The following is a 23,916-nucleotide window of genomic DNA, read 5'->3' as shown; positions in this document are numbered from 1 at the left end:
CGAGACGTCAGGCGTTCGATAATATTTTCCATTAGCGCTTGATTTATGAGGATATTAGGGAATATGTAGTTCCGTTCTCCTTCTTTGGGGTAGAAGTTTGATTAGTGAGTGCTTCTGAAAAAACTTTAGCGATAATGTGGAACTTGGTCTCGGAAACGTAACTTCCCTTAAATAGAGTCGGCCAACAACACTTATAGCTGATAAAACTTATTTTACAGTTCATTTAAAAAGCATTAAGTCTAACATGAACAATTTCGAAGCTTAATTTGTTCCTTTTGTGTTCATTATATCTCCATCTACTCATTTGATTTTATTATTAGCATTACTTCAAGTCGACATCGTTCGACTGCTGTAATAATCACTGTAATCATCATTAAGTGAATTGTTTGACTTGTTCTTCTATTATTGCATCTTCAAGTTGTATATTTCAAGTTTTCAGATTCTCTCATGAGTTCAGTCTTTATAAATCTTACATTAGATAATTTGTTTCAAGTTTGTACAATATGCTTTTAGGCTCATTACTTTGGAAATCGATTAATGTTGTGTGGTAATGACAAAAGATGTTAGAAAACGTTATGCTCATCAAATTTAAAGCTCTGATAAGCAGTAAAACACTGAATATTTGACGAGTGAATTTGGCACTAATACCAATAATATTGTATTCTTAATTATTACGAATGTTATCTTAGGGGATATGAGCCGTATTTTTACTCCTTATAATTGGTATCATGAGACAGAGGATCTTTTTAGAAATTGTTAGGATCAACACCTAAAAGGATTTGATCTTATTTCAATGTCATACTTGATGAAGGGCAATGCGTATATCCTAAAGAACCAGGACATCCTGAAGTTATAAGGTTAAAATAATGTTAATAAAATAAGCCTAATGTATAACCTTAATATAAAATATAACCTTAATAAAAATAAGCAATATACTGTCTTACTTAGATAAGATGTGAGCTTCATCGGTTTTATTGTTTGACGATGTAATTACCATCGTTGTTCCCATCATTTTGATAGAAATTCTCCTCGTTAAAAACGCATGTTCCTTCGTTCACGTCTTCTCTTTGTGTGCTCCTTATTATTGTGAGCCAACGCAGATTACGTGTTACGCTTGACAAGCAGAGACTTTTTCCGACTAATATATTGAAGGGACAGTGAACGTGTGTTTTGTAAAATGGTAACAAATAAGCTGTACCTGTTGACCATGAACGATCATTTCCTTTATGTAGGCCTTCTGCAAATATATAATTACATTTTGATCTCATGAAATTTTCTTACTGAAGAAAATCTCTTTCATTCAAGCAGTTACTCAACATATTGAATGTCACTTGCAAAATCCTATCTTCCGCAAACGACTTTGTTCCCGCTATGCCATGATCGACTATGTCCCGGCTTTAATCAATACGAGTGGAGATGAAAAAAGCCATTATAGAGCTGTAACAAACAATCTTTGTTTTACACGGACTATTGATGTTACTGTGTCGGTTTGTGTTTGCTGTGTGATGAATGATTCCTGATTACTATTGGACTAGTCAGTTGTAGGCTTGGGAGGGGGGGTTGATGTGGGAATGCCTGACACTTGGATATAGTGATGTTTGGTATGATTCATCTTGTTATACCCTTTAATGTATTGTAATTTCTTCGTTGGCATGTTTATCCATTCGTATGAATTAGTGAAGTCAGGTTCATATGTTTTCATCATACGTTGTTATCGTTAAAGCAATTAGTAATGAATGTACAATGGTTACCATGAATGGATAAATGCATTGACGAGTCATAGAATGTGAGTTGTGGTAATTTGTTGTAGGCTATAATCGGCAACTCCGCAACTCCGGTGATTATTGTATGAAGTTAAATTTTCACTAATTCTCCTTTCTCTACCAATGTTTTTTCGAAGTAACAAAAGTAGTTTGAATCGAATAACTAAAGGAAATGAAGAAATTGAAGCGGAATAGATATCCTCAGCATAGTAACCAAGTGTACAGATTAATATTATGGTTAGGATAGGTTGGAAGGGTGAAAATTTTTGTAGACAAGTATAAATTAGATGCTGAAATTCTCTGCTCCACTCTATTAAGATTTCACAAATTTAAAGAAAAAAAGGAAGAAGTGATCCGGCACCTATGAATTCGATTTGATGGATATGTTCTAAATACAAGCATCATACTTGTTTCCAGAATTTTTATTTATTGTCACTGGTTACAGCTGGTCTTTTCGTCCTACCATTTTCATGATTCACGTGGGTTTTCTTTTGCATCAGAGTTGACTCATCTTCGGTTTTTCAGCTTCTTTCAGCCATCGAAAATGGCAGCAACACCAGTTGCAGCATCACAAAGCAAAACGATGACACTTAGTGAGCTGCGTGTTTTCGAGCTTAAGCAAGAATTAGAAAAGCGTGGACTAGACAAAAGTGGGATCAAACTAGCATTGGTAGAACGCTTAGAGGAGGTTTGTTTCTGCATTTACAAAAAGGGCGGAATTTTTTGGTCCTAATATTTTTTGAGTTGAAATGAACGATGCACAATGCTTTATATTTCAATTCATAGACAGAATCAGCTTGACCATTAGGCTGTATTATTGTCGTTTGAAGTTAGGTATTACAAATCACCCAAAGCCAAGTTACAGCTAGAATGACTTTTTGTGTTTGACATCGTGAACGTCTTTTAAGAGATTAATGTATTGCTGCTGCGACAGTGCGGCATTGAAAGATGCTGCATCAAATCCATATGTATCTTTGTTGCAAGCAACAAAGATGAGATACATACGAATATCGATTTTGAGTATAGTAAACATTATGCATAGAGTCGGCAAATATACTACCACTTCGTTTGAAGTATTAGGTTACATTAATAAACCGCCAACAAATTGAAAGTAAACTTCCTGAGCAAGCCATAACTACACAAAGCAAACTAATATATTGAGTTATAACAACGAAATAGCTTTTTATAACCTTGTTGTAATAAAACAATAATTTTGTTCAAGTATACCACATACCACAAACATCAGTTTTCATTCCGAAGAGTGTCAGGCGTGCCTTTATAAATTTCACTTATCACTGTCTGACTTCTTTGCATAAGTGTTGTTTCATAAGTTGTTTCATTTCAAGGCACTTCGAGAAGAAGGACACGATCCAAAGATTTACAAGTTTGTCGTTAATGAATATGGCAAATCTCTGACCACTCCCTCGAAAAGTTCCTTCAGCGAGACACTGAGAGAAAGTCAGTTCAACTGTAGCACTCACGGGAGTTAGAGCTTATCATTCTTCATTTTCGTTAATAATCATTTGCTTTTAATACCTGTAATCAACTTTCCCTTCTGATTATTCCCATGATTCTACCACATTTACTTTTCTTTTAGCTCTCTCTGAACACGGAATTGAAGTCTCCAACGGTCATGACGAAAACGAGCAGCAGGAAATAAAAAGGGAAGGTCCAAGTGAACCGGATACTGCAATCGGCATAATTACCGAATTTGAAGACAGTAATGGTGCGGTTGAAAAAGCGGATCATTTGACGACAGCAAAAGAATCATCCGAAGAACTGGTGGAAGGTAAAAAAGTAAAACACAATCAAATGGAAGAAACTTCAACCATAAAACGAGGTTTCAGTTTTTGTTTAAACTTATTTTTCTCTTTATTATTATCATTACTTTCTATTTAATTTTTAGCTTATCGCATTGAAAACGGTCCCATGCTTAAAAATGCATATTCTGGAGCGTTCAGAATTTATGCCTACTTTTTAATATTAAGCTATATTTTACTGCTGCAGTAAATTTTTAGAAGATCGCAGTATAAATGAACTTATCGAAGGACGAATGGAAGTAAATGAAGTTGTTGAAGATACCTCCATTGTCAAAGAAGTAGTGGAAACTAAACAACCGGAAGAAGAGGAAATAGTTAAAGAAATTGCAGATGAAGTTAACTACGAAGATGAGGAAATGCCAGATAGAATGCCAGATCAGGTATTTTGTTCTTGTTTCATTATTGATGGCTTCTGTGTCTAGTCTTACGCTATTCTACCAAATAATGTTTCAGAACATGGATTTTAAAATTTTCAAAGAGTCATTTTGTGGATGTGAATTTAGATAACAGACAAGTCGCTTTGATTTGGTTATGGAAAGGTCCAAGAAAATTTTGTAGATCAATGAGGAGGAAGGCGAAACAGAGGAGTGCAAAGAAACTGGAAGCAAAATGACAGAAAAAGAGAATGAAAGTAAGACAGCTGAAAAAGTCGAAGTGAAAGTTTCTAAAGACGGCGAAAATTTGTTTAAGTCGACTGTCGAAACCGTAGCATCTACACCAGTGGAACATATTGATGGTGCTCCACACGCAGCGACATCCATGCTTAAAAAGTCCGACAATTCTTTGTGGATCAAAGGTATCAGTCCAAACACAAAAGCTGCTGATTTGAAGGTATTCTGAGACGTTTCAAGTTTTATTTCCTTTTTTAAAAACTTATGTGCACAAGAAATAGATCAACCTTACACTTGTCTCTCGATTTTCTCCGTTTGTTTTTTTTTAGCGGATCATTTTGAATAGAGCTTGCTTTATCATTTATTATTTGTTTGTTCCATGTAACTGTACTGAATATGTTGGTTCCTGGAAGTAAATCGATCAAATATATCGAAAACATTTTTAAATTTGCGTTTTTAGGCATTGTTTGCGAAGTACGGCCGTGTGCTAACCGCTAAAATCTTCACGAGACGACAGCAGCCATCGAATGCATGCTTTGGATTTGTCACCATGGTCGATTCTGCTGCAGCTGACCTCTGCATTCAAAAACTTCATAAAACAAATATCAAAGGACGCCCGATTACAGTGGAACGAGTATGTTTTTTTTGAATTCTCTTGTTCCACGTAAGTAGGTGACAAACGATTTCAGATTCATATGCAAATGCTGTGGTTTGCTTTAAAATCAGAAATGAAGTGTTTTTGATTATCGAAAATCACCCTGCTGCATGGCACAGATGTTTAATTCGAGGACAAAACTAACTGTTACATTTGGATCAGTGCGTGCTTATGTAGGCTGTTACGAACAATCACCAGAAATCAATAATTTGCTCTCCGTCCTGTTTTTTAGTAGAAAGTTGAATGTTCGTAATCAAAAATGTTACAGTAGCATTGTCTTCATGTAACTACAAACATCGAGATATCCATCGGAACGCCAGAGTTGATAATTCACGAGGGCAGAATGCTTTATCAAAGCCCTTATGGTACAAAATTTTACAAATTTAGGCGGATCGTTGCAACATGCCTATTGTTAAGTCGATACCCAAGAAACCGGCATGTAACGTGACAGGTGACGTCAAAAGCGGAAAGTCCGCTGCTACTTTCGATACCTGTTCGAAAAGTGGAGAAGAGAAATTATCAACCACTAAGGCAGCCGAAAAATTGAAGAAAGATACATCTAGCACTGACAAATCGAAAAGTAGTACATCGAGTGGCAGTAAAGGAATCAATACCACAAGAAATGAAAAGCAGAAAGCAGTGAAAGCAATGTCGGAAACGAAAAAATCACCCGTTAAAGCGCCGTCTACCAGCACAACACGTAATATTTACAGAATTTTCTATGTATGAAAGCTGAACAACCGGAGAGATGAGGTCCTTACGCAGATGATCATTTTGAGATCAAATTTGATTGAGGCTCCTGAAATTGGCAGCCAAACTTTGTTAATTCTGGAGTATAAGAAACTTTTGGAGTTTTTGATGCTGTCATTACTGAGAGGGGTTGTCTGGTATGTGCTTGGGCGTTGATCTTTCTTTTTAATATCATCATGCCTTCCAAACAATCGACTCTTTTGCAACAGATGAAGGTTGTGGCTCCCTGGCTTTTAGACTGAAGAAAAGTCATTACCGAAAAGGTGCAAATGGCGCATTCATGAAGTTTTTCCTGACCAAAATGTTTTTTTGGACACTCATGAAAATTGTATTTCCGGGATAAGAGGGCCTCAGAAAATTACGATTCTGTAGCTGTGAACACATGCCGAGGGAGTTTCTGTGCGCTGCTATAATATTCAGTGTAAAAGACGAAATGAGAAGTAGGGCACTTGTTTATACTGTTTCAGACTCAAGGTTCTCAACGCTCAGCAGCAGCAAACGTTCGGTCACGCATCTGCCATCACGGTTTCGAAGCAGTAAAAGAATTGAACGAACAGATCGAGTTTCTTCCACTTTGCGGCGCTCATATGTAATTCGTAAACCTAGTTATTCGTCAGCTGCTTCAAGAAGGACTTTGGGAAGTCGACCATTTTCGAGTCGTATTGGTCGTGGTAGCATATTGCGCGGAATGGTCCGCCGTGAAGTTTCCTCGCGTCGTGTTGAGCCCCCTACTTCATGGGCGAAGCGTGAAATGATAGAAATGTTGCGTAAAAAGGAAGAAGAACATCGACTTAAGGAGCAAGAATTGAGACTGCAACGTGAACGTGAGCGCCTGAAATTCGAACGTGAACGGTTTGAACGGGAACGTCTCGAATTGCAACAGTTGCGCCAAATCGCTGCACTCACCACACCAGTGCAAATGATGTCACCTTCAGGAGCGCCTCCACCATCACGTCGCTCGCATGAATACGGTGATATGGATTCATCCAGGTACAAATCAGAAAAGGAATTGAAGTACGTTTTGATTCGGTGCGAATTTTCTTTTAACTACGCATTCATTTCTTTTCTGATGAATTTCGATGTCTAAGTGAGAAGGTGCTAAACAGTTGGGTACACCAAAAACTTTGCGGTAGTCGTCATGCTTTTCTTTGCATAGTGATGCTGATACCACTTAGAGCAAAAAGCCAACACAAAGACAATACTTTCGTGAGAATTATAGAAAATTGCTTCAAACAATTTCCCTTTTTTAAAGGCGGAACGAATATTCAAGGCGATCACGGGAACGATCGTCATCGCATCGTGGTGTCACTTCTACGCGTAATTCTTTACCGGATCGACGAGAAGCACACAGTTCATCACGACATGTAAGCACGCACTCTTCATCGCGTGTTGTTGGCGAACGAAGTCATGAGCGCAATCGTGATCGTAGCCGGCATAGTATGTGTTTTTTTTATCGCTTTATAAATTACATGCTTTGCTAATAGTACTTCAGCATGATTTTGAAATAATTTATGTCTCATTACACCCCTTTTTATCTCATCGTTTTATTTGATTCCTAGTTGTTTTTTCCTTTTTTTTTATTTTATTTTGCTTTTTTCTTTTCAAACCAGTATTTGTCTTTCCTTTGATCGCTTGGAGCCCATCTCAGCTTCACTTTTGTGGTTTGGGCTCATATACGAATTTCATGAATTTGTTTGATGTAATAAATCTCAGGTACGCGTGACTATGGTTCGTCGAACGTCGTTCGTGAAAGTGGTCCCAGTTATGGTCGTGAAAGTCATTCATATTCACGTAGTGGTGATCCCACAATTTCCAGCAGTTACGGTACTTTTTATGCACTTTACTCGATCTAAGTTCCTTTAAACAACAATTTTAGCTGGGTAAGTTTTGTATCGATGGTTTTGGTATTACATAGGGATTCATATCAGTTTTATTTCATTTTCGTGTAATATAATTTTAAAAAAAAAAGGATAAATGATAATTCCAGGACGTGATCCGTATCGACCCGATTCGACAACTTATAACAGCCATCGTTCCAGTGACACTGGATATGGAAGCCGAGACATAGGAACGTATAGCTCATCCAGTACTTATTCCCGTGATGTAGCACCATCTTCTTATAACAAAGATTCGGGTTTGTTTGTTTTTTTTTTTCCAATGTATTTCACACCATGTAGTCGGAAGCAAGTTAGCTATATCAGGGCCAATCAATTATTTGATATGATATATTAAGTTTAACCCTACAGTTTCATATATCATTTCTCGGTACTTGAATCAGAAAAGCCCTCTTCAGGAAAGCATAATGTATCCCTATTGGAAGAAATGGATCAAAAATGCGATTAAAAAAATACGTGATCTTTGAGTCACAAAACAAAAATTAGTTCCGCACCCAGCTTCTAACTATAGTATACAATTTTTTACAATTCATAATTTTCCCTGGTCTTCTAAATTGATATATATGTCGATTTAAATTGGTAAAACTACATACTTTTTGAGACACACGAGTTTAAAGTGGGTACATGCAAGTTTTGGTCCTTGTTCACGTTAATGTTATTTCTTTATTTCGATCTTAATATTAGATTTGAAGCTGTGATACAGCACATGTTAAGTGACTGCATAAAAATAGCACTTTTTTTCCCATTTTTTTGCCCCACCCGATGGCAGGAGAAAGTCACAAGGCCGTCCATACTTTGAGAGATCAGGCTAGAATAATTTGAGAGTGGTGTCTGAGAGCAGAGTATGTGTTTCGTGAACCAAAAATTTTTGATATTGACATACTTAGAGTGCGCTCTTAATTTCTTTTTTTAGGTTATGGCCCCAGTTCTCGTTCTTTGGGAGGTGGTACATCCTGGTCGGTTGGAAGTTCATCTTCGACATACGTAGGATCATCGCGCGACTATGACGGTGATGCATGGGTTTCAGGCGCACCTGCCTCTCAAGCCCATGGGAGTCACGGCTTGGGAAGCAGTAATTGGTCATCATCAAGAGGTGCTTCTGTTTTGAAAAAAAAATTTTTTTTTCTTTTGTGTTATTTACAGAAGAGACGGCTACTTTTGATGGTTCCGACTCTTTACTACATAACGTCCTGTCTTTCATTTAATAAATTTAATAACCCATTTTGTTATTGCAGATGATCACTGGTCAGGCGGTGGTATGACTGATACGCATGGACATGTTTCAACTTATGATAAGTATGATAAATACGATTCTTATGATAAATACAATCGTCGTTACTGATTAAGTATTAATTTTACTTAATATTTTGCTTTTATTATGTTATTGAAGACGAGGAGCTGTGTGTTTTTTTTTTCGAATGTATGTGCTGTGCATGTTTCTTTTTTTTTTATTTAATTGATTTAATAATCCTGTAATAGAATTTTTTTTCGAATGAGATATTATGCGAAAGCTGAAATACCAGCCATCTAGGAAGATCATGACTCCTTTATAACATTTGTGAGAGTAACTGCTTCTGCCGATCGTTGTTGAGCTCTCGACCATCCTGTTCTGAATGATGATGTTCAAGTGGTCAAATAGATATGACACGAATCTGAACGAGAGAAGCACAGATTATCTTAAATTTTCATATTACTGCCTTTAGGCGACACTTAATACAAAGGACTGAAGCTGTTTCGATTTTAATCGCTAAAGAAGAGAATTAATGAACTGTTTATATTAAAAGTAGTCAAAATAATGTTAATTTCTCAGTAGGTTCATGTAATATATGAGATGGTCTTATTCTTTGAAGTGAATTGATTCTCTGCTTTTTTGTGTTTAGACCAGAAAAAATGACGCCAGGACTGACGCTTTTTATCGTATCTGTTGCTTTCGAAATGAGTTAAAGATTCGGACAGTTACTCTCGTTGATTGGAAGAAGTGCCATGTGAAGTAGAGCAAGTAAGAACATCTCAGCTGTATATGTTAGGGTACGGTCTGCTCCACCCATCACTCGCGAATCATGTTTCCTTATATATTGGTCTTTTTCCAGTTGCAAATGTCAAGTAAAGGGAACTGTAGGGAGATAATGAATTGTTTAGTAGATTCCTGTCATGCGTTGGTTGTGCGTGTTACGCTCTCTGTAGTGTGCTTGAGTGTTGCGCATCTTTCGCATTTGATTTATCCTGTGGAATAAATTAGAATCTTTTTCTACAGAACGGTTGTACATCTATTGTGTTTAATCTCGTGTTTGTTTTCCCATAATACTTGCAAAACTTTGCTGTGGATTCAGAGGTTGCGGTTTTATTGCGCAAAGAGGTTGCGGGGACATCTCTGCGTTCGCTTGTTTTATGAGGGAGTTGACAAGAGGTATATAGGAACTAAGTACTCGGTAATCTTATGCGTTATTATGACGTGAAAGTTGCTGGTAATTCTGCAGTTGGACAACAATCAAGCAAAATGGTGCCAATGTATGAAGAGAATGAACTTGAAAGGCGTAGTACTCACAATGAACGTTAACAGGTGACACGCACCTACTTTTAGTAAATTCACTTTGATATTTTATAAGCAAATGGGAGAACATGACTATATTTGGCATTATTTATTGAATAAAATACAACAGTATGGGATGTATTGCAAGTAGATATAATGAATGTACAAATAATGGTATCATTAAAAGTAGTCGACTACATAAAGAGTGATTATTTAACGAAAATAATACCCGTTACTCGCATTGCTAGCTGCACAGGACTAAATAGCCTTTATGCTTCGAAATATTCAAATTACTTTTAGCACACATTTTTGTTTGAATACGATGTGATTGGAGTCCGTAGTTTGAAAATGCAGATTTTCTAGAGGAATACATTTTTAAAAAATAAGATTATGTCACATAAAAATACGGAAATTACACCAGATGTGATGTACGCACACGCAAAACAATTCAGACGAAGACTTTTATCAGCAATGTACGAAACAATGAGAACAGCGAGGAGGGGGTAAACATGACTAGAAACCATTAACAGTGAGATTGGAAGTTGGTACCAAACCCTGCAGAACGCGATCATGACGTGGCCGCAAGCGACGGCATCGCGCCAATTGACCTCTCGTTGTTAAAATGCGTAATCGTTCGCCTCTTGATACTTCGAGCATGCCGGGTTCATTGAAGTCATCAATGGCTGACACTAGGCAGCAACCCGCATCGATGCCACCGTACGAATGCAACTGCTGACATAGAGGCGTTGCAATAGCTGAAGTAGCTTCATCGCGTGATGACGATCTTGAGGAACGATTAGAACAAGCTTCAATGTTTGATTTCGTTCGCACCGGACGCTGAGTGAGTAGCGGAATTCGGCTTCGCCGCAGTAATTGTACATTGTTCGAACAGACGAAGTGTATTGAATTAGTGTGACTGCCGTCACTGTAAGTGTTTGGTTTTTGATTTGACAAACGGGCAGGCATTGAGGAGCTTTTCGGCACTCGTGAATCACTGGCAAGGCGTGAAGCCTCCAACAGTATCGTATTGGGCCACTCCTGAATTGAAAAATTGCTCGAGGGTCGATGCTCAAGAAGTGTGATCAGCTCCAAATTCTCTAGTAGCCGCCATAACAAACTTCGATATGCAGTACTTGCCCGTAACATGAAAGCGCCGTCAGAGTAAATTCTCGCCAATACATTCTCCTTTAGCACCACATAGCACATCCAGCAATCAACTGATCCTAATCTGAAAAAAATCGAATTCATAAAATTCTTTAACAAAAATGAGGTTGCTTTTAGGCGTTCAAGCCTTCTCACACCCGCTGAAACCGAAGTGGGCGATACTTAGCTCGTTGAAATAATTCTTCAGTAGGACCATACCAGTTAATGTATCATAGGGTCACACCAAAAAGAATAAAACGAAGTGGAAGCACCGAATAAAGGCATCACCTCAGTAAACGTTAGGGAAAGACCTGACTCTTTCTAAAATTAAACTTGGAAAATTTACTTTATCAATTCGTTGAAGAAAGTTTCAACACGAGAATTTAAAGGCTTCTCGCTTTTATCCAACTTATTCACCAGTGAATACACATTGTTCGTTGCTGGACCTAAAATATCCTTGAAAGTTTACAAATATTCTTTCTCGAAATTTGAAATCAATTGGAACTTGAAATTTTTGCAAATCAAAGGTATACCAGGTGCTGTGACAGTAACAATCATATCCCAAGGATGTTTAATTTTTAGGCCATCAGCGAGCAGCATCTCCAATGTGGAACAGAGATTTGTTGATGAACCTCCTCGTGCCACTTCAGCTACTCCTTCTACGACCTACATATGAAATCTGATAAAAGAAAGGACAAAATCTTACTATGAAAAATAGAAAATAATCTGGCTCACTTCAAATTACTTACATGAAGAGAATAATTTTCGGTTGACTTCCCTCTTGCTGTCTTAAATAGGAAAAACAAAACTAGAATTTAATTGTAAATAGATGAATTTGATTGCAACTTTTCTCTAAATCAATTGATTAATCGAATTTTCGGTTAAATAACCTTTTCGACGAGCTTTCTCTTGGCATTATAAATGGGTAGACCAACAATGCTTAACTCTTGTGCTCGCAATCTCAGTTGACCAAGCGACGTAAACCGATCTTGAGCTGAGGAACTTCGATCAACAATCTGCAAATCGAGGTTGCTGATTGATGCCGACTTTCGCATAGTTACTCAGAAATAACTACAATCGTTCCGAAAGACATGTGTAGACGAAATTAGGCTAAGGCTCTCAAAATGAGGTTTCCACTGTACCAGTCGAGATGGCCTTTTCTGATAAGAACACTGTAAATCAGATAACATACAATCGTAGTGGCTTTTGATGCTCGTAATAACATTCATATGATTTATAAATTATAATTTGACAGTTGAAAATACAAAGCAAAGAAGGGTGAATCGCATGCAGTTTTCCCTGTGATGCATTAAAAAGATAGATCCAATAAAGTCAAAAACACAAATCCGGATATAAAAATAGTGAAGAAGTAACCTCACTCATGACGCAGTCATAAAGAACATGTCGCGTTTTAGCAGGCTGAGCCCAAACAGGCGGATGGAGCCTTTTCCTAGCATTGAAACATGTTCGGCATGTTTCGTTCCTCCGTGGTATTATTCGTTCAATATTATTTGATCCTGTTAATAACTGACTATTTGCTTTGAAAAATGAACAAGCCTCGGCAACATGTCTGAAAAAAAATGATTTGGAAATTTATGAACAGATAAACAAAGCCACTTCTTTCCAATACCATGTTATGAAGTGCAACAGTCTTACATAGAGTATTGCAAATTCCACCAGCGAATGCAATATGAACAATAGTCCTAGCAAAGGTTTGTCATTCTTTCTGCAGTATCAACATATGCTGCAGAACCTGCCTTGCCCCTATTTCTTTCCTTTCACTGCAGAAGTTTGTAAGAAAAGACTTACTTGGGCAAAAGGAGAGCTAACGATGGCCAATCCTCAATATGTGACGGGCCACTGCTCGCTGTAGCACTGCTACCCAGCCCAGAATCGGGGCCTCGTTTCTCCAGAACGTTAAACAATGAGAAATCAAATTTTTCATCCTCTAACACTCCTTCTTTCAATTTATCCATGATTTCATTTATTGACATGGATGACTGACATAAACTTGGCATCTGTAAAAATTTTCTTGTAATTTATATCCGCTGGTGAAATCCCAAAATTATGAGAATTATGGCCTATTGACAGCTTAAGCTAAGCAAGTGCGAGTAATATCTAGTTTGAATGTAAGAACCAACAGCTCGATATGTATTCCATTAATGAAGCCCTGTATACACGGCTTCGTTAAACCAATAGTATCAATGGCATCTCAAAAATCTCAGGAAAAAAATAATTAAACTTCTTAAACCAGTAATTTACAAACGAAAACAGAAAGGGTTGAAGTTTAGCAAGATGAATGGACAATCAAGAGAGAACAGAAAGGAATGAGATCAGACGATTTCAAATTATTGCGATCCAGATGGTTCTAAATTAAGCAAACAATAATGTTGATATAACTGATATTACACATTTTACACAATATGAGTTTTGGGGTTTTCACTGGATAAAAAAGAAATAATCAAACTGACCAACGGAAATATGGAATTACATGGAGAAATTTATCGAGATTTCTCAACAAAATCTAAAATGCCTTCATTTTGTCATGAAATAATGATCGGGAAGCATAATTTTCTCATAGTTCCCTTCAGATATAACCGGAAAAGAAAAAACTATTGACTACGCAATCTGCACGAACTTCGAGTATCGACCTCATCGCTTTGGATATGGAAAAAGCCTTAGTACGTAGAACAAATGTAATAAAGTAGAGATAATACTCAACATTTTCTTAGAACAGTAGTCTTACATCACTAGTAAGAAATACGCTAAAAATGTAGAAGACTGATAAAATTCAGTCCTCACTTCTCTGTTATGATTCTATACAAGACTATTCTAATATGATTGTTGACTGGAATATACATTCCGACAAAAAATCACAAATCCTGATGAACTGATTCACAAGCGCATTCCGATTCCCTTACAATATTACTAGGAAGGATTTGAGCCAGGGAACATGGAGTGAAAAGTGTATTTCGATTCTATTTTCTCCCCACAACCTTTCTTGAAATAAAGAGGCATTTACCTCAAAAAGTTTACGTAGAATAAGTACTGATATCCAACAAAAACTTGATATCCAAATTGCAAAAACTCTTCGAATTTTTGAATTCTTTTTGAATTTTTCAGTCAGTTAGCTATACAAACAAAACCATTATATAGAAAAAAAAAAAAAAAATGGAAACTACTCGTGGGAACGAAACTGTTCTATGAATGTTCAATTCCTCCTAATACTGATGACCAACGCCTGATAAGAAATGACATAGACTGACGCGCTGAAAAACAGATGAAAAGAAAGAGTACTCAATATATAGGAACAAAGATAAAAATCGTAAGTCAATTGGGTCACTTCTATCATTATCCAAATCCACGATTAATACCTTCCCTTTTCTTACGCCTGAAATTCTTTCAGTTAATTTCGATAAAGACAGAAACTATAACTTTTCTTTTCTAATCTCTGATTTTATAAATTTATTTCTAGCACTATTTCTATGTTACTGAATTGTAGTGCAAAAAAATCACAAAGTGCATAGCACAAATCTTTCGACACAGAACAATTCGTAAGACATTTGGGTACGCATAAATATTTAACGCATACAAAACAGCAAACAGAGATAATGCAAATGTGAGGAAACCGGAAAGTTTGGAAAAGGAAAAAATAATCCGTTGAGACTAAAGAAACAACTGTGAAAGAAACCTGGACAGCTTAGAAATTCTTGGAAATACGGAAAACTGCCTAAAAGAAATGTTAATTTTGTAAATGAACTGACATTGTGGTTCAAGACCATAAAGTCGAGATGTGGCGATCGAGTTGCTTGAAAGTCCGCAAATGTCCGTCGAGGTTTCATTGGAGGGTTTGGTGGTAAACGATTTGCAGCACGCCAACGGTCCGCCCGTTGCACAGCTGCCGAACTTTGCGATATAAAACCGATTTCGTTATCATTAACATCTACATAACGCCCACCGCCTGAAACTTTTTGCATTAGATTTTTAAAATGGATGCTTTCTTCTCGTTACGGCAAAATGAGTGACATATTTGAAATGCTGATATATTAGGCAATACAGAAAAGAATGGCAACAACTACATTCCGTCTTCAGCTGCAGCTTTTCTCTTACACCGAAAATGATTTAAAAACTTTGCATTAATGATATTATAGTCAAAGGCACATGGATAGATAAAAAGGACACGGACAATGGAGGCATCCTGCAGGACAATCTTATAGATTTATCCTTTTATAATTAGCTTCTTTTTCAACATATATACAAGTGATACACAGATTTATTATCAGCTTATTTTTATATACAAGCAAAATAGAAGCAGTAAATGAAACATGAAATGTAGCTCACCCACATAAAGATCTGGGTAATCATAATCGGGCTGTCGTTCAACAAAAGTCGCAACCAAACTCGACGGTCGTTGCTGTTCGCTTGTTGCTGCTTTCAGATTGTTGCTCAATTCAGGCAAACTATTCGTTTTTTCGTCCAACGGCTCTGTACTTCGAATGCGTCCCCATGTAGTGAAATTGCCACTTGTCCATTGGCCGCTATCCTCGAACGTTAATTTATAATCATTTTTTTTCACCTAAAGAAGATATCAGGAATAAGAAGATTTTGTAATATTTTGTGGTAGATTTTGTAATGAAATTAAAATTGGCATTTAACAGTTTATTCTATTCCTGAGTATCACGAGCCTCCTGTCCATATGTAGCTGAAAAACTAACCCTTTCTGCCACACTGGAAATTGTCTATATTCCATTGTTCATATAATTAAGGCCATGAAAAAGGAAAAAATTGTAGGGAAAGTAGCTATGGAAGTAGATGTGTTCACTGTCATCAATTAACTGTTTCGGATCGATTTATTCAACGCTGTCATGAATCGTGTAGCAACGAGATTAACCATCGATTCAATGGATACAAGATCAAGCAAATAATTGAACAGCTACAGCTACTCAACGAGACGAAGGTCTGAGATACTATCTCAGCGGCAGGACCAGGAACACGAACAAGATCGAAGGAATAAGGTTAAGAAGGACCAACTAAATTATGAATAGAACGACTAGATTTACTGTATTTTTATGCCGATTTATCAATAAAATTTCGGTCCACAAACCTTGATTTTCCCTACAAATATATCGAAACAATTAAATGCCCACTCCAAGGATTGTTAAATACTTTTAAATCTTAGACCAAAAATAAAAAAACTAAGTGATCATGCTTAATCATCTTTCCCGAGTGAATTCAAAATTTTTAGCAAAACTATAAACGTAATTTCACTTTTTTGGAAAGGAACACCATAATTTTCGATCAAGGAGGAAGCAAACCTTCAAATGCATATATATAGTTTTCAGAATCTCTGCTGTAAAATAGTTCAGAAATAGTTGAATTATATGCAGAAAATGTTATAACCACTTGTCTTAGAAATCTCCATTGGAAAAAATCAGAAATAGCTCTGTCTAGTTCAGTAATTCAAATAGATTTCAGCTTAAAGTAGGAGTTAATCCTCTGGTTCATTTGGGATGCACTTGAAGTCAAATATTACGCTAGATAGTTTTAAAGAAAACACAACAATAGGTTCTGAAAACTGCTAAAAATGTGCTATTAATTATAACAATGGCGTAATTACTACTTAACTGTTTCCCCTTCACTTGCTTGCTAAAAGTGATCCACTAAATCTTGGCTGATTCATTAATACTCAGTCAGTGGTCAAAATCCCCACTCGAAACGTTCAGATAAGTCAGCAAACGATTTATTGCAGTCATCAGTCTAATCAGCTGCTTTCTATGTGTTATCATTTAATGTGCTCTGTATTATTTACTAAAATTAAAACAAAGTGAAACCTGTGATGGAGGGAAAAATTTTGATAGCAATGAGAAAAAAGGACGAGGTAAGAATCAAATTGGTCGAACTGTCTTTCTTTTTTTCTAAAAAGGGAATATTAAAATGGTCTCATTTCTTATAATAAATGGAAGTAGGAGAAGGGGGCCGACAATCATATGAAGATGACTTTAACTACCATACGTAAATCTTTTCAAGAATTCGGCGAATAAAGCAACCAAAAACTTGAGTTTATAAAAATTTTCCCATGTTAGAATTCTTTTCATGAAAGTCAATGTGAAATTTGAAAAACTATATGAATTGTATCTCGGCATAAATCAAATTATTCTAAAACAATGAAACTGCAGGAGAAAATGAATTAAGGATCATATCTAACTCAAAGAGACTGATTTCGATAAAGCTTTACTAGTTTTCCGCAAAAACTAATCTTCTACACAGAACGGTGTGAGTGCTGGTCTGGTCGATACACAAATCAAACAACTAAAAACTAATTTAACTGGCATAATGTCGGGGGGGTAATATGAAATAACGCATCGCGAAAATCACAGGAAAAGATCACAGGAACTTATTATGAATAAGTTTAACAAATGCAAAGTGAACCAAGTGTAATCAGTAGATCAGAGAAAATCAAGAGCTACAAATGTACAAATGTCGAAAATCTGAAGACGGGAATTTTAGAATATCATTTACAGCTCCATTTTTCGTATATTCATAGTAATGAGAAATATATTATTTTAAACACATCGTACATTTCATCCCTCTTTTTCTGATTCTTTCCCTTCAAAAGTAGTGTTTTCTAATTTATCCCACACGAAGTTCATGTTAAGCAACATCAGCTAAGACAAATCATTAATAAAAAAAACGCTCAATAATATGTGTTATTCTCTCAGCTGGAGCTGTTGATAGTTAGTAAGCAGAAACCATGAGGTCTGACTTTATCATGTACGACATTGCAAAAAACTACTGTAAAAATTTCAAAAAATTTACTATCTCTACGAGTCTAAACCGTATATGGTCAACAAGGGGATTTTGTATTAAAAATAGTTGACATGGAATGGATGAGTGTAAATTTAATGGAAATTTGAACATAAAGAAAAAAATATGAAACATCCTGAAAAAAATTAGAGGTGCTTTGATAATCTACAAATGAAAAAGTTTTGTTACAAGAGTCGAAACACTTATGCAAATTTAATAAAGATTGAAAATATTTCTTACCTAGCTTTTACGGAAGGGTTTGATGGAGAGTCCAGCAGAGAACAGTCAAAAGGAACATATAAATTTAAAAAACACGAAATTAAAATTCGAACTGGAACTTTACGTCTGATTTGTGAGATCTGCAAATTAACAAAACACTAAATTATAACAGTAGGAAGCAACACTTCCAATTATGAAACGAAAACTTCCCCCTTCACCGTAGTCCATAAACTAATAGCTGTGAACAAAAATGCTACATTTATTATTGCAAGTAAGACAACAAACTGAATTACAAATAAAAGAAATGAATAAAAACATATTCTCCTTTCCCCTAAAAAAGTTTGTAATCAAATATAAAAAAATTTTTCCCTAACCTTAGATTTAAGCTTCACAAAATGAGTAAAAAAGTGTCTTCTTTGAAAGGTGAAAACAAATTTTAATAAAAACTTTGCTTGCTGCTTGTTTCGATTTAAAACCAATGGTAGAATAGTACTGAAATTTTGCAAAAATTCAACTAGAAATGAGCCAGAAAAATGGTAAAACTAATCAAAGATATACTGAAATTTAAAGGAAATGTTTTTAACCTCATCTACGCATTCATATTTTACTTTACAACTTTTTCCCTGAATTTTGTCTAGTTTATCGCTTTACTAAGATAAAATCGCACTTCTTTTCTTAACTGTGCAATGCCATTCCACCAAGTTTAGTGTCACAATCAGAAGATAGATTATAAGCGATATTTTATAAAATGAGAAGACTGGTAGGCAATCATTCAACTCCTTATATTTCCAACTATAATCGCTGTGATTTCTCTCATCCTTCCTCCCTTCTTCAAGCATTTAAAAGCACTCGACACTCATTCCCATGTTTACTTCAAGATCACGAAATTAACGGATCAAAGTTTGATAACTTGGATGTTTATGGCTTAGATTTTGATGGAATATTTTAAAATAAAAGTATGATAAATACATATTTTTTCAACTCGTCACACTAAAGTCGCTGGTATGGGCCTTTCTCACTTGAAGCATGTCCAAAAGTTACAATTATTCTTGTAACTTTTGGAGCCCCAAAGAATCTCCGTATTTTATCAATGATATCAACATTACGAAAGACCTATCAAAGCCGACAACAAATTGAACTTAAGAGTCCCATTGTTGACCTATATATACTCGGGCTACTGAAATAATATCTTTCTCATAGAATTAGAATATAAAATGAAGCCTATTTTATTTTTAAAATAATCATCTAAAAAACTGAAATAAAGTCCTTTAAGCAATACAAACTCTAACAAAACAGAATTTTTAGCTTGGTCGAAGAGAGTAATAAAAACAGAGAATAGTTAAGAACTGAAGTTACTTTTTAGTAGTGAAAAGGAGATATGGCTTTCCCCATTTCGCCTCTACGATAGAAGGGAAATAGTACAATTCATCCACGGTCAAGACAAACGATACTGCAAAGTATTCTCATTGTTAAAGTGGAATATTAAAAAAAGTGACAAAAACGAAAAGAGAAGTGACAAACTTCGCATCGGGCATGGAGCTTTTCGATGTCAAGGCTGTCGGTGGATATGATCGAAGGATCTAATGCCATGCTTGAGAATAGGCTTATATCCTCATCATCAGTTGATCGCTGGAAATCAAGCTGTGCGATGTGTTGATCAATGTCAGCTGGCCAATGTGATTCCAAATTCTGATCTACTAATTTGAGCTCACACAACTCGACCATGTTTGCTCCTTCACTGATTACAGTAGAATAACGACACTCCGGAACAGATGGCCGCGTTTTTTTCAAATTTTAACAATCAATCACGCAATTTTCTCAAATTACGGGTTGTCCTGTATAGCTCTATAAACAGTTCATGCTATAATACTTGGGCATGATTCGAATCGGGTCAGGTCAGGTCGGGTCGAGTCGAGTCGAGCCCGGTGAAACCGCTGACGCGTTCTATCCTCAGCCGCACCAACAACGCTGCACCAAACAGCAATTATGTGCCTAGCGGCGGCATCTTACTACAACATCCCTCTCCATCTCTGCTTCTCTTTTTGCTGGTGCTAGTGTATCCGAGATCTCTCTCTCTTTTTTTCTCTCTTCTTTATTGTTATATGCCTTTGTAATAGTCTCTATTATTACATCATCTGTGAGAAGAGTAGTAAATTGTAAGGGTGAGTAGGATATATCGATTGTCGATATTGAGGGATGATGGAGACAACCAAGCCTGCTATTCTAGGGCTTTGCTAGAACCTCAGGTCAATGTTACAAGCTAATGAATAATGTGTGAACATATAGAAGGGTATCATCCATTGCTCAACGTGCGCCCTTTATTGGAGCAGGTTCTTTCCTGGTTATTTCACGATGAGCGGGCAGAGATATTCGTACCTTTCAGAAGAGTAAAAAACTCATGGAAAAGTACCAAGATGTTAACGGATATACTTCCCGGGACAGATTCCTTGGAATATCCCTCGTCCTGAGTTACTGCTTTGTCAACGCTGTGGGTAGGCATGTTAGGAAGCTCATCGAATTAGTGAGTTTCATAATACCTAGGAAATGCCCCGTGTCATTCGATGAATCGGATCGCTGGGATTTACTGAAATAGCTCAAGGTCTGGGCAATGTAGGTTACGATATTCACATGAATTTTGGAGACTTTTGGGCCAGATGATTTTGAAGAAGGCGGACACAAGGAACGCAGCTTAGCTCGATAGAATGGAACCGAGCATATTGTAGAGTGGTAAACATGACATCTTTGTCAGTTATAATTGCACACACTATTCCAATATATTGGATCAACATTGTGGTATATACTGAAGATAGTAAATTGAACTATTTCTGTTTATCAAACGGTACAGTTTTAGAAATTGTCCTTAGCAAATTCCTGTGGAACTCAAAGGTATCACATGAAAATTCCCTTGGGAGTGAAGAAAACGGCTGATCTAATACGATGACGGATAACACGACTGCTTTAACTGTCGTCCACTTAGTCGACTTAATAACGGTGGTAGGGTTATGCTGGTCAGTTCGACTTTTGTCTTCTACAAATTCATATTCATTTGCCAGTTTTTGGAAAGTATCGGTGGCATTGCACTTCATTCACATGCAAACTGTTCATTCTGTTATTTCCCATGTCGCCACTTAATCGCCACCACTTTTGCGCAATTACCATTTTCATACATCCTTTAATTGTAAATAGTACATTCTTGACATAATTAATGCTAGTTTTGATAATGTTTTGAGCAACAGATAATAAACTCACGTCTATTTGAAAACTTGTACTCTATTGCAAGCTCATCAAGCCTCATACGGGAATGACAGTACTGTACTATGATAAAGAATAAATTCTTCCCGCAATGCTAAGAGGAGGAAGGTTGTAACATCAACTTTGTGATTTAAATTAAAAACTCTGAGCACCGTTGCAGCGTTTATTATCTTTTAATAGAAGGTGTTAAATAACAAGGATAATCTTTAATTTGAAAAATGGTGAAAATTCGAGACTTTTAAGAAACAAAATAATTAAATGAAAAGATATGCAGCTAACTTACATATCTAGATAACATTACTAGTAACTAAAACTTCGAAGAAGTCGTTTCTCAGAAATATGAATGGAAAAAAGCAAAATAAAATCATAATCAACGCCCAAATCGAGCAAATTCGCCACGAAGACGGCGTACGAACTGAATGTCTTTGGGGAAAATAGTGATACGTTTCGCATGAATAGCAGCCAAATTAGTATCTTCGAACAAGCAGGTCAAATATACCTCCGCAGCCTCCTAAAAATACAGCAAAATAAACTATTAAAGTTTAGAAGATTGAAATTTGGAGAACTCCTACCAAAATTTTAATTAAACCACGTGTGTGAATGTCATAGGATGCAGCGCCGAGTATGCAGCAGGCATTTCTTAGCAGCTACAAATATGATACTACTAACTGCGTATGCAGACTCACTCTTTTTAATGATAACCATCTGTTAAGTACCCTACGTTCGCCATTTGTAAAGTGAGAAAAAACGCGACATGTTTCACAAGTCATTTCATAAGGTTAATGTAAGGTTATATCAACCTTATGAAATGGCTTGTGGAACCTACAGCGTTTTCTTTAGACTTACTTTATCTATGATGTAAGCGACACCTTCCGACCTATTGAACAAACGTATGCAGTATAAATCTACGTTAAATCACAATGTTTATTTGAAAAGTACACAAAAAAGGGATGCACATTCTTTGTAATAATAATAGAATTACCTGCAGAGCCGATATTGCAAGAGACTGAAAACGTAAATCGACGTTTTTCTCTGATACATTCATTGCAATTTCACGTACTAAACGTTGGAATGGTGCACGTGGAATGAGTAAATTAACTGTTCTTTGCAGTCGCCGTATCTCTTGCAAAGCACGCATACCTTAAACAGCACACACTATATATATTCAACTATATGAAAATCTTAAACACTTTCTACATAAAGTCTTGGAAAAATCCACCCTAAACAACAATCCACTTTAACAATTCCTTGATCATCGGTGGATTCTTAAGAATTTGAGAGAGTGTTCCAGAAATTACAAGTAATCTATAATTTTTTTAAATAGAAGTTACGAAAAAAGTAAATTTAGTTTTAAAAAAAAAGCAATCTCAGAACAGGTTCGCTGTAAAGCACCACGTCCACACTAAGGTATATGGAAGCCATTATTATATTTAACCTGGCTTGTAACGTCGTTTCTTGATGAATGAAGTGCTTTCGCCAGCAGTATCGCCGCGAACTTTATGTTTAGCTCCACTAATTCGTTCTCGCTTTGTACGAAGTTTCATTAACTTTCCCCTGGCTGGCAATGATTTTCTTGCGGTTTGCTTTGTACGAACCATTCTGCGCTAACTGTTACCTTGCAAATACCACTGGAGAAAATGTATAATGTTTCAGTTAACAGGACAAAATTGAGCAATATATCCTACATACAACAATGCCCAGCCGAAATATGAGATATGATCAATATCTCTCAGGAGTTTCAAATCGCTAATTTGGAAAATGAAAAAATTGCAAGATATGTCATGAAAGAAGAGAGTTAGACGACAACTTGTAGCAGCATGGCCTTTTAGTTTTGTAATTCAATTGATGCTTCCCTGGTGGTATTTTGTGCGGGAGTGTCCTGAGCTTTCTTTTTCGTTTCTATCCGTTCACTCTTCCGTTCCTCTTGGTTTCTCGTCCTTCTTCGATTTCCACGACAAAAGTATCTTTTTGTAGATCTACATAAGTTTCTGAATATGACCTCATTATGGTGATATGGGAAAGTTATTGGACGATAAGACAAAGTAGTAGTTGTAACGAATTCGTTAAGCTGTTGAACACTTTACAGGTCAAATCAAAAGATGGCAGAAGACGAAGACTATGAAGGTGAATTGGATGCCGATGAGTTTGGTGATGAGGAGCAGATGGATGATTTAGATTTGGAACCGGCTGAAGATGACGCTGAAAGGATACAAGTCGTAGAGGTCCTTTCTTCTCTTCCATCTTCAGTTGAGAAATGGAATGTAATTCACGAGTACAAAGCATTTCATTATACAATGGTCGTTATACATTATACATTATACAATGCAAGAAAATGGTCGGATGATAAATTTTTTGGAATTAACGCTCAGATTTAGGATCTGGAAATTTCAAAAGATTACAAGTAGTTCATGGAGATTCCTATATATATATATATATATATATATATATATATATATATATATATATATATATAT

At 36.2% G+C, this 23,916-nt stretch overlaps 5 protein-coding genes across 5 annotated transcripts in view; 2 read left to right on the top strand and 3 right to left on the bottom strand.

Annotated features, from left to right (window-relative positions):
* Nucleotides 1-785: 785 nt before the first annotated feature.
* On the bottom strand, nt 786-1,319 carry LOAG_00081 (hypothetical protein; the record flags this gene model as incomplete). Its single annotated transcript, XM_003135622.1, has 3 exons — nt 786-844; nt 995-1,237; nt 1,313-1,319. 3 exons carry the CDS (start codon nt 1,317-1,319, stop codon nt 786-788), a joined length of 309 nt encoding a protein of 102 aa, XP_003135670.1.
* A 963-nt stretch (nt 1,320-2,282) lies between these two features.
* Nucleotides 2,283-9,026, top strand: LOAG_00080 (scaffold attachment factor B). The gene is made up of 13 exons (XM_020445337.1): nt 2,283-2,451; nt 3,110-3,248; nt 3,361-3,603; nt 3,782-3,963; nt 4,142-4,414; nt 4,655-4,828; nt 5,237-5,549; nt 6,067-6,613; nt 6,852-7,036; nt 7,313-7,423; nt 7,587-7,733; nt 8,408-8,587; nt 8,730-9,026. Exons 1-13 carry the CDS (start codon nt 2,308-2,310, stop codon nt 8,834-8,836), a joined length of 2,745 nt encoding a protein of 914 aa, XP_020304186.1. The 5' UTR covers nt 2,283-2,307; the 3' UTR covers nt 8,837-9,026.
* Nucleotides 9,027-10,125: 1,099 nt separating this feature from the next.
* Nucleotides 10,126-20,221, bottom strand: LOAG_16669 (RUN domain-containing protein). The gene is made up of 9 exons (XM_020449319.1): nt 19,712-20,221; nt 15,509-15,743; nt 14,932-15,128; nt 12,977-13,185; nt 12,542-12,737; nt 12,058-12,183; nt 11,701-11,833; nt 11,514-11,613; nt 10,126-11,252 (listed from the first exon to the last, which is right to left on the bottom strand). The coding sequence occupies exons 1-9, from the start codon at nt 19,913-19,915 to the stop codon at nt 10,538-10,540; spliced, it is 2,115 nt and encodes a 704-aa protein (XP_020307179.1). The 5' UTR covers nt 19,916-20,221; the 3' UTR covers nt 10,126-10,537.
* A 731-nt stretch (nt 20,222-20,952) lies between these two features.
* Nucleotides 20,953-23,173, bottom strand: LOAG_00076 (histone H3). Its single transcript, XM_003135617.2, has 3 exons — nt 22,878-23,173; nt 22,425-22,582; nt 20,953-21,953 (listed from the first exon to the last, which is right to left on the bottom strand). The coding sequence occupies exons 1-3, from the start codon at nt 23,038-23,040 to the stop codon at nt 21,813-21,815; spliced, it is 462 nt and encodes a 153-aa protein (XP_003135665.1). The 5' UTR covers nt 23,041-23,173; the 3' UTR covers nt 20,953-21,812.
* Nucleotides 23,174-23,288: 115 nt separating this feature from the next.
* LOAG_16668 (hypothetical protein) overlaps nt 23,289-23,916 on the top strand; it is a 2,092-nt gene continuing 1,464 nt past the window's right edge. Inside the window, exons 1-2 of the mRNA XM_020449318.1 lie at nt 23,289-23,402; nt 23,529-23,664. Of these exons, the coding sequence (XP_020307178.1) occupies nt 23,542-23,664 (123 nt within the window). The 5' untranslated portion in view covers nt 23,289-23,402; nt 23,529-23,541. The remainder of the gene's footprint in view (nt 23,403-23,528; nt 23,665-23,916) is intronic.

The sequence above is a fragment of the Loa loa genome (genome assembly GCF_000183805.2).
Source record: "Loa loa unplaced genomic scaffold supercont3.12, whole genome shotgun sequence".
Lineage (NCBI taxonomy): Eukaryota > Metazoa > Nematoda > Chromadorea > Rhabditida > Onchocercidae > Loa > Loa loa.
The sequence above is the reverse complement of the archived record's forward strand: the minus strand, read 5'-3'. Positions and strand labels throughout refer to the sequence as shown.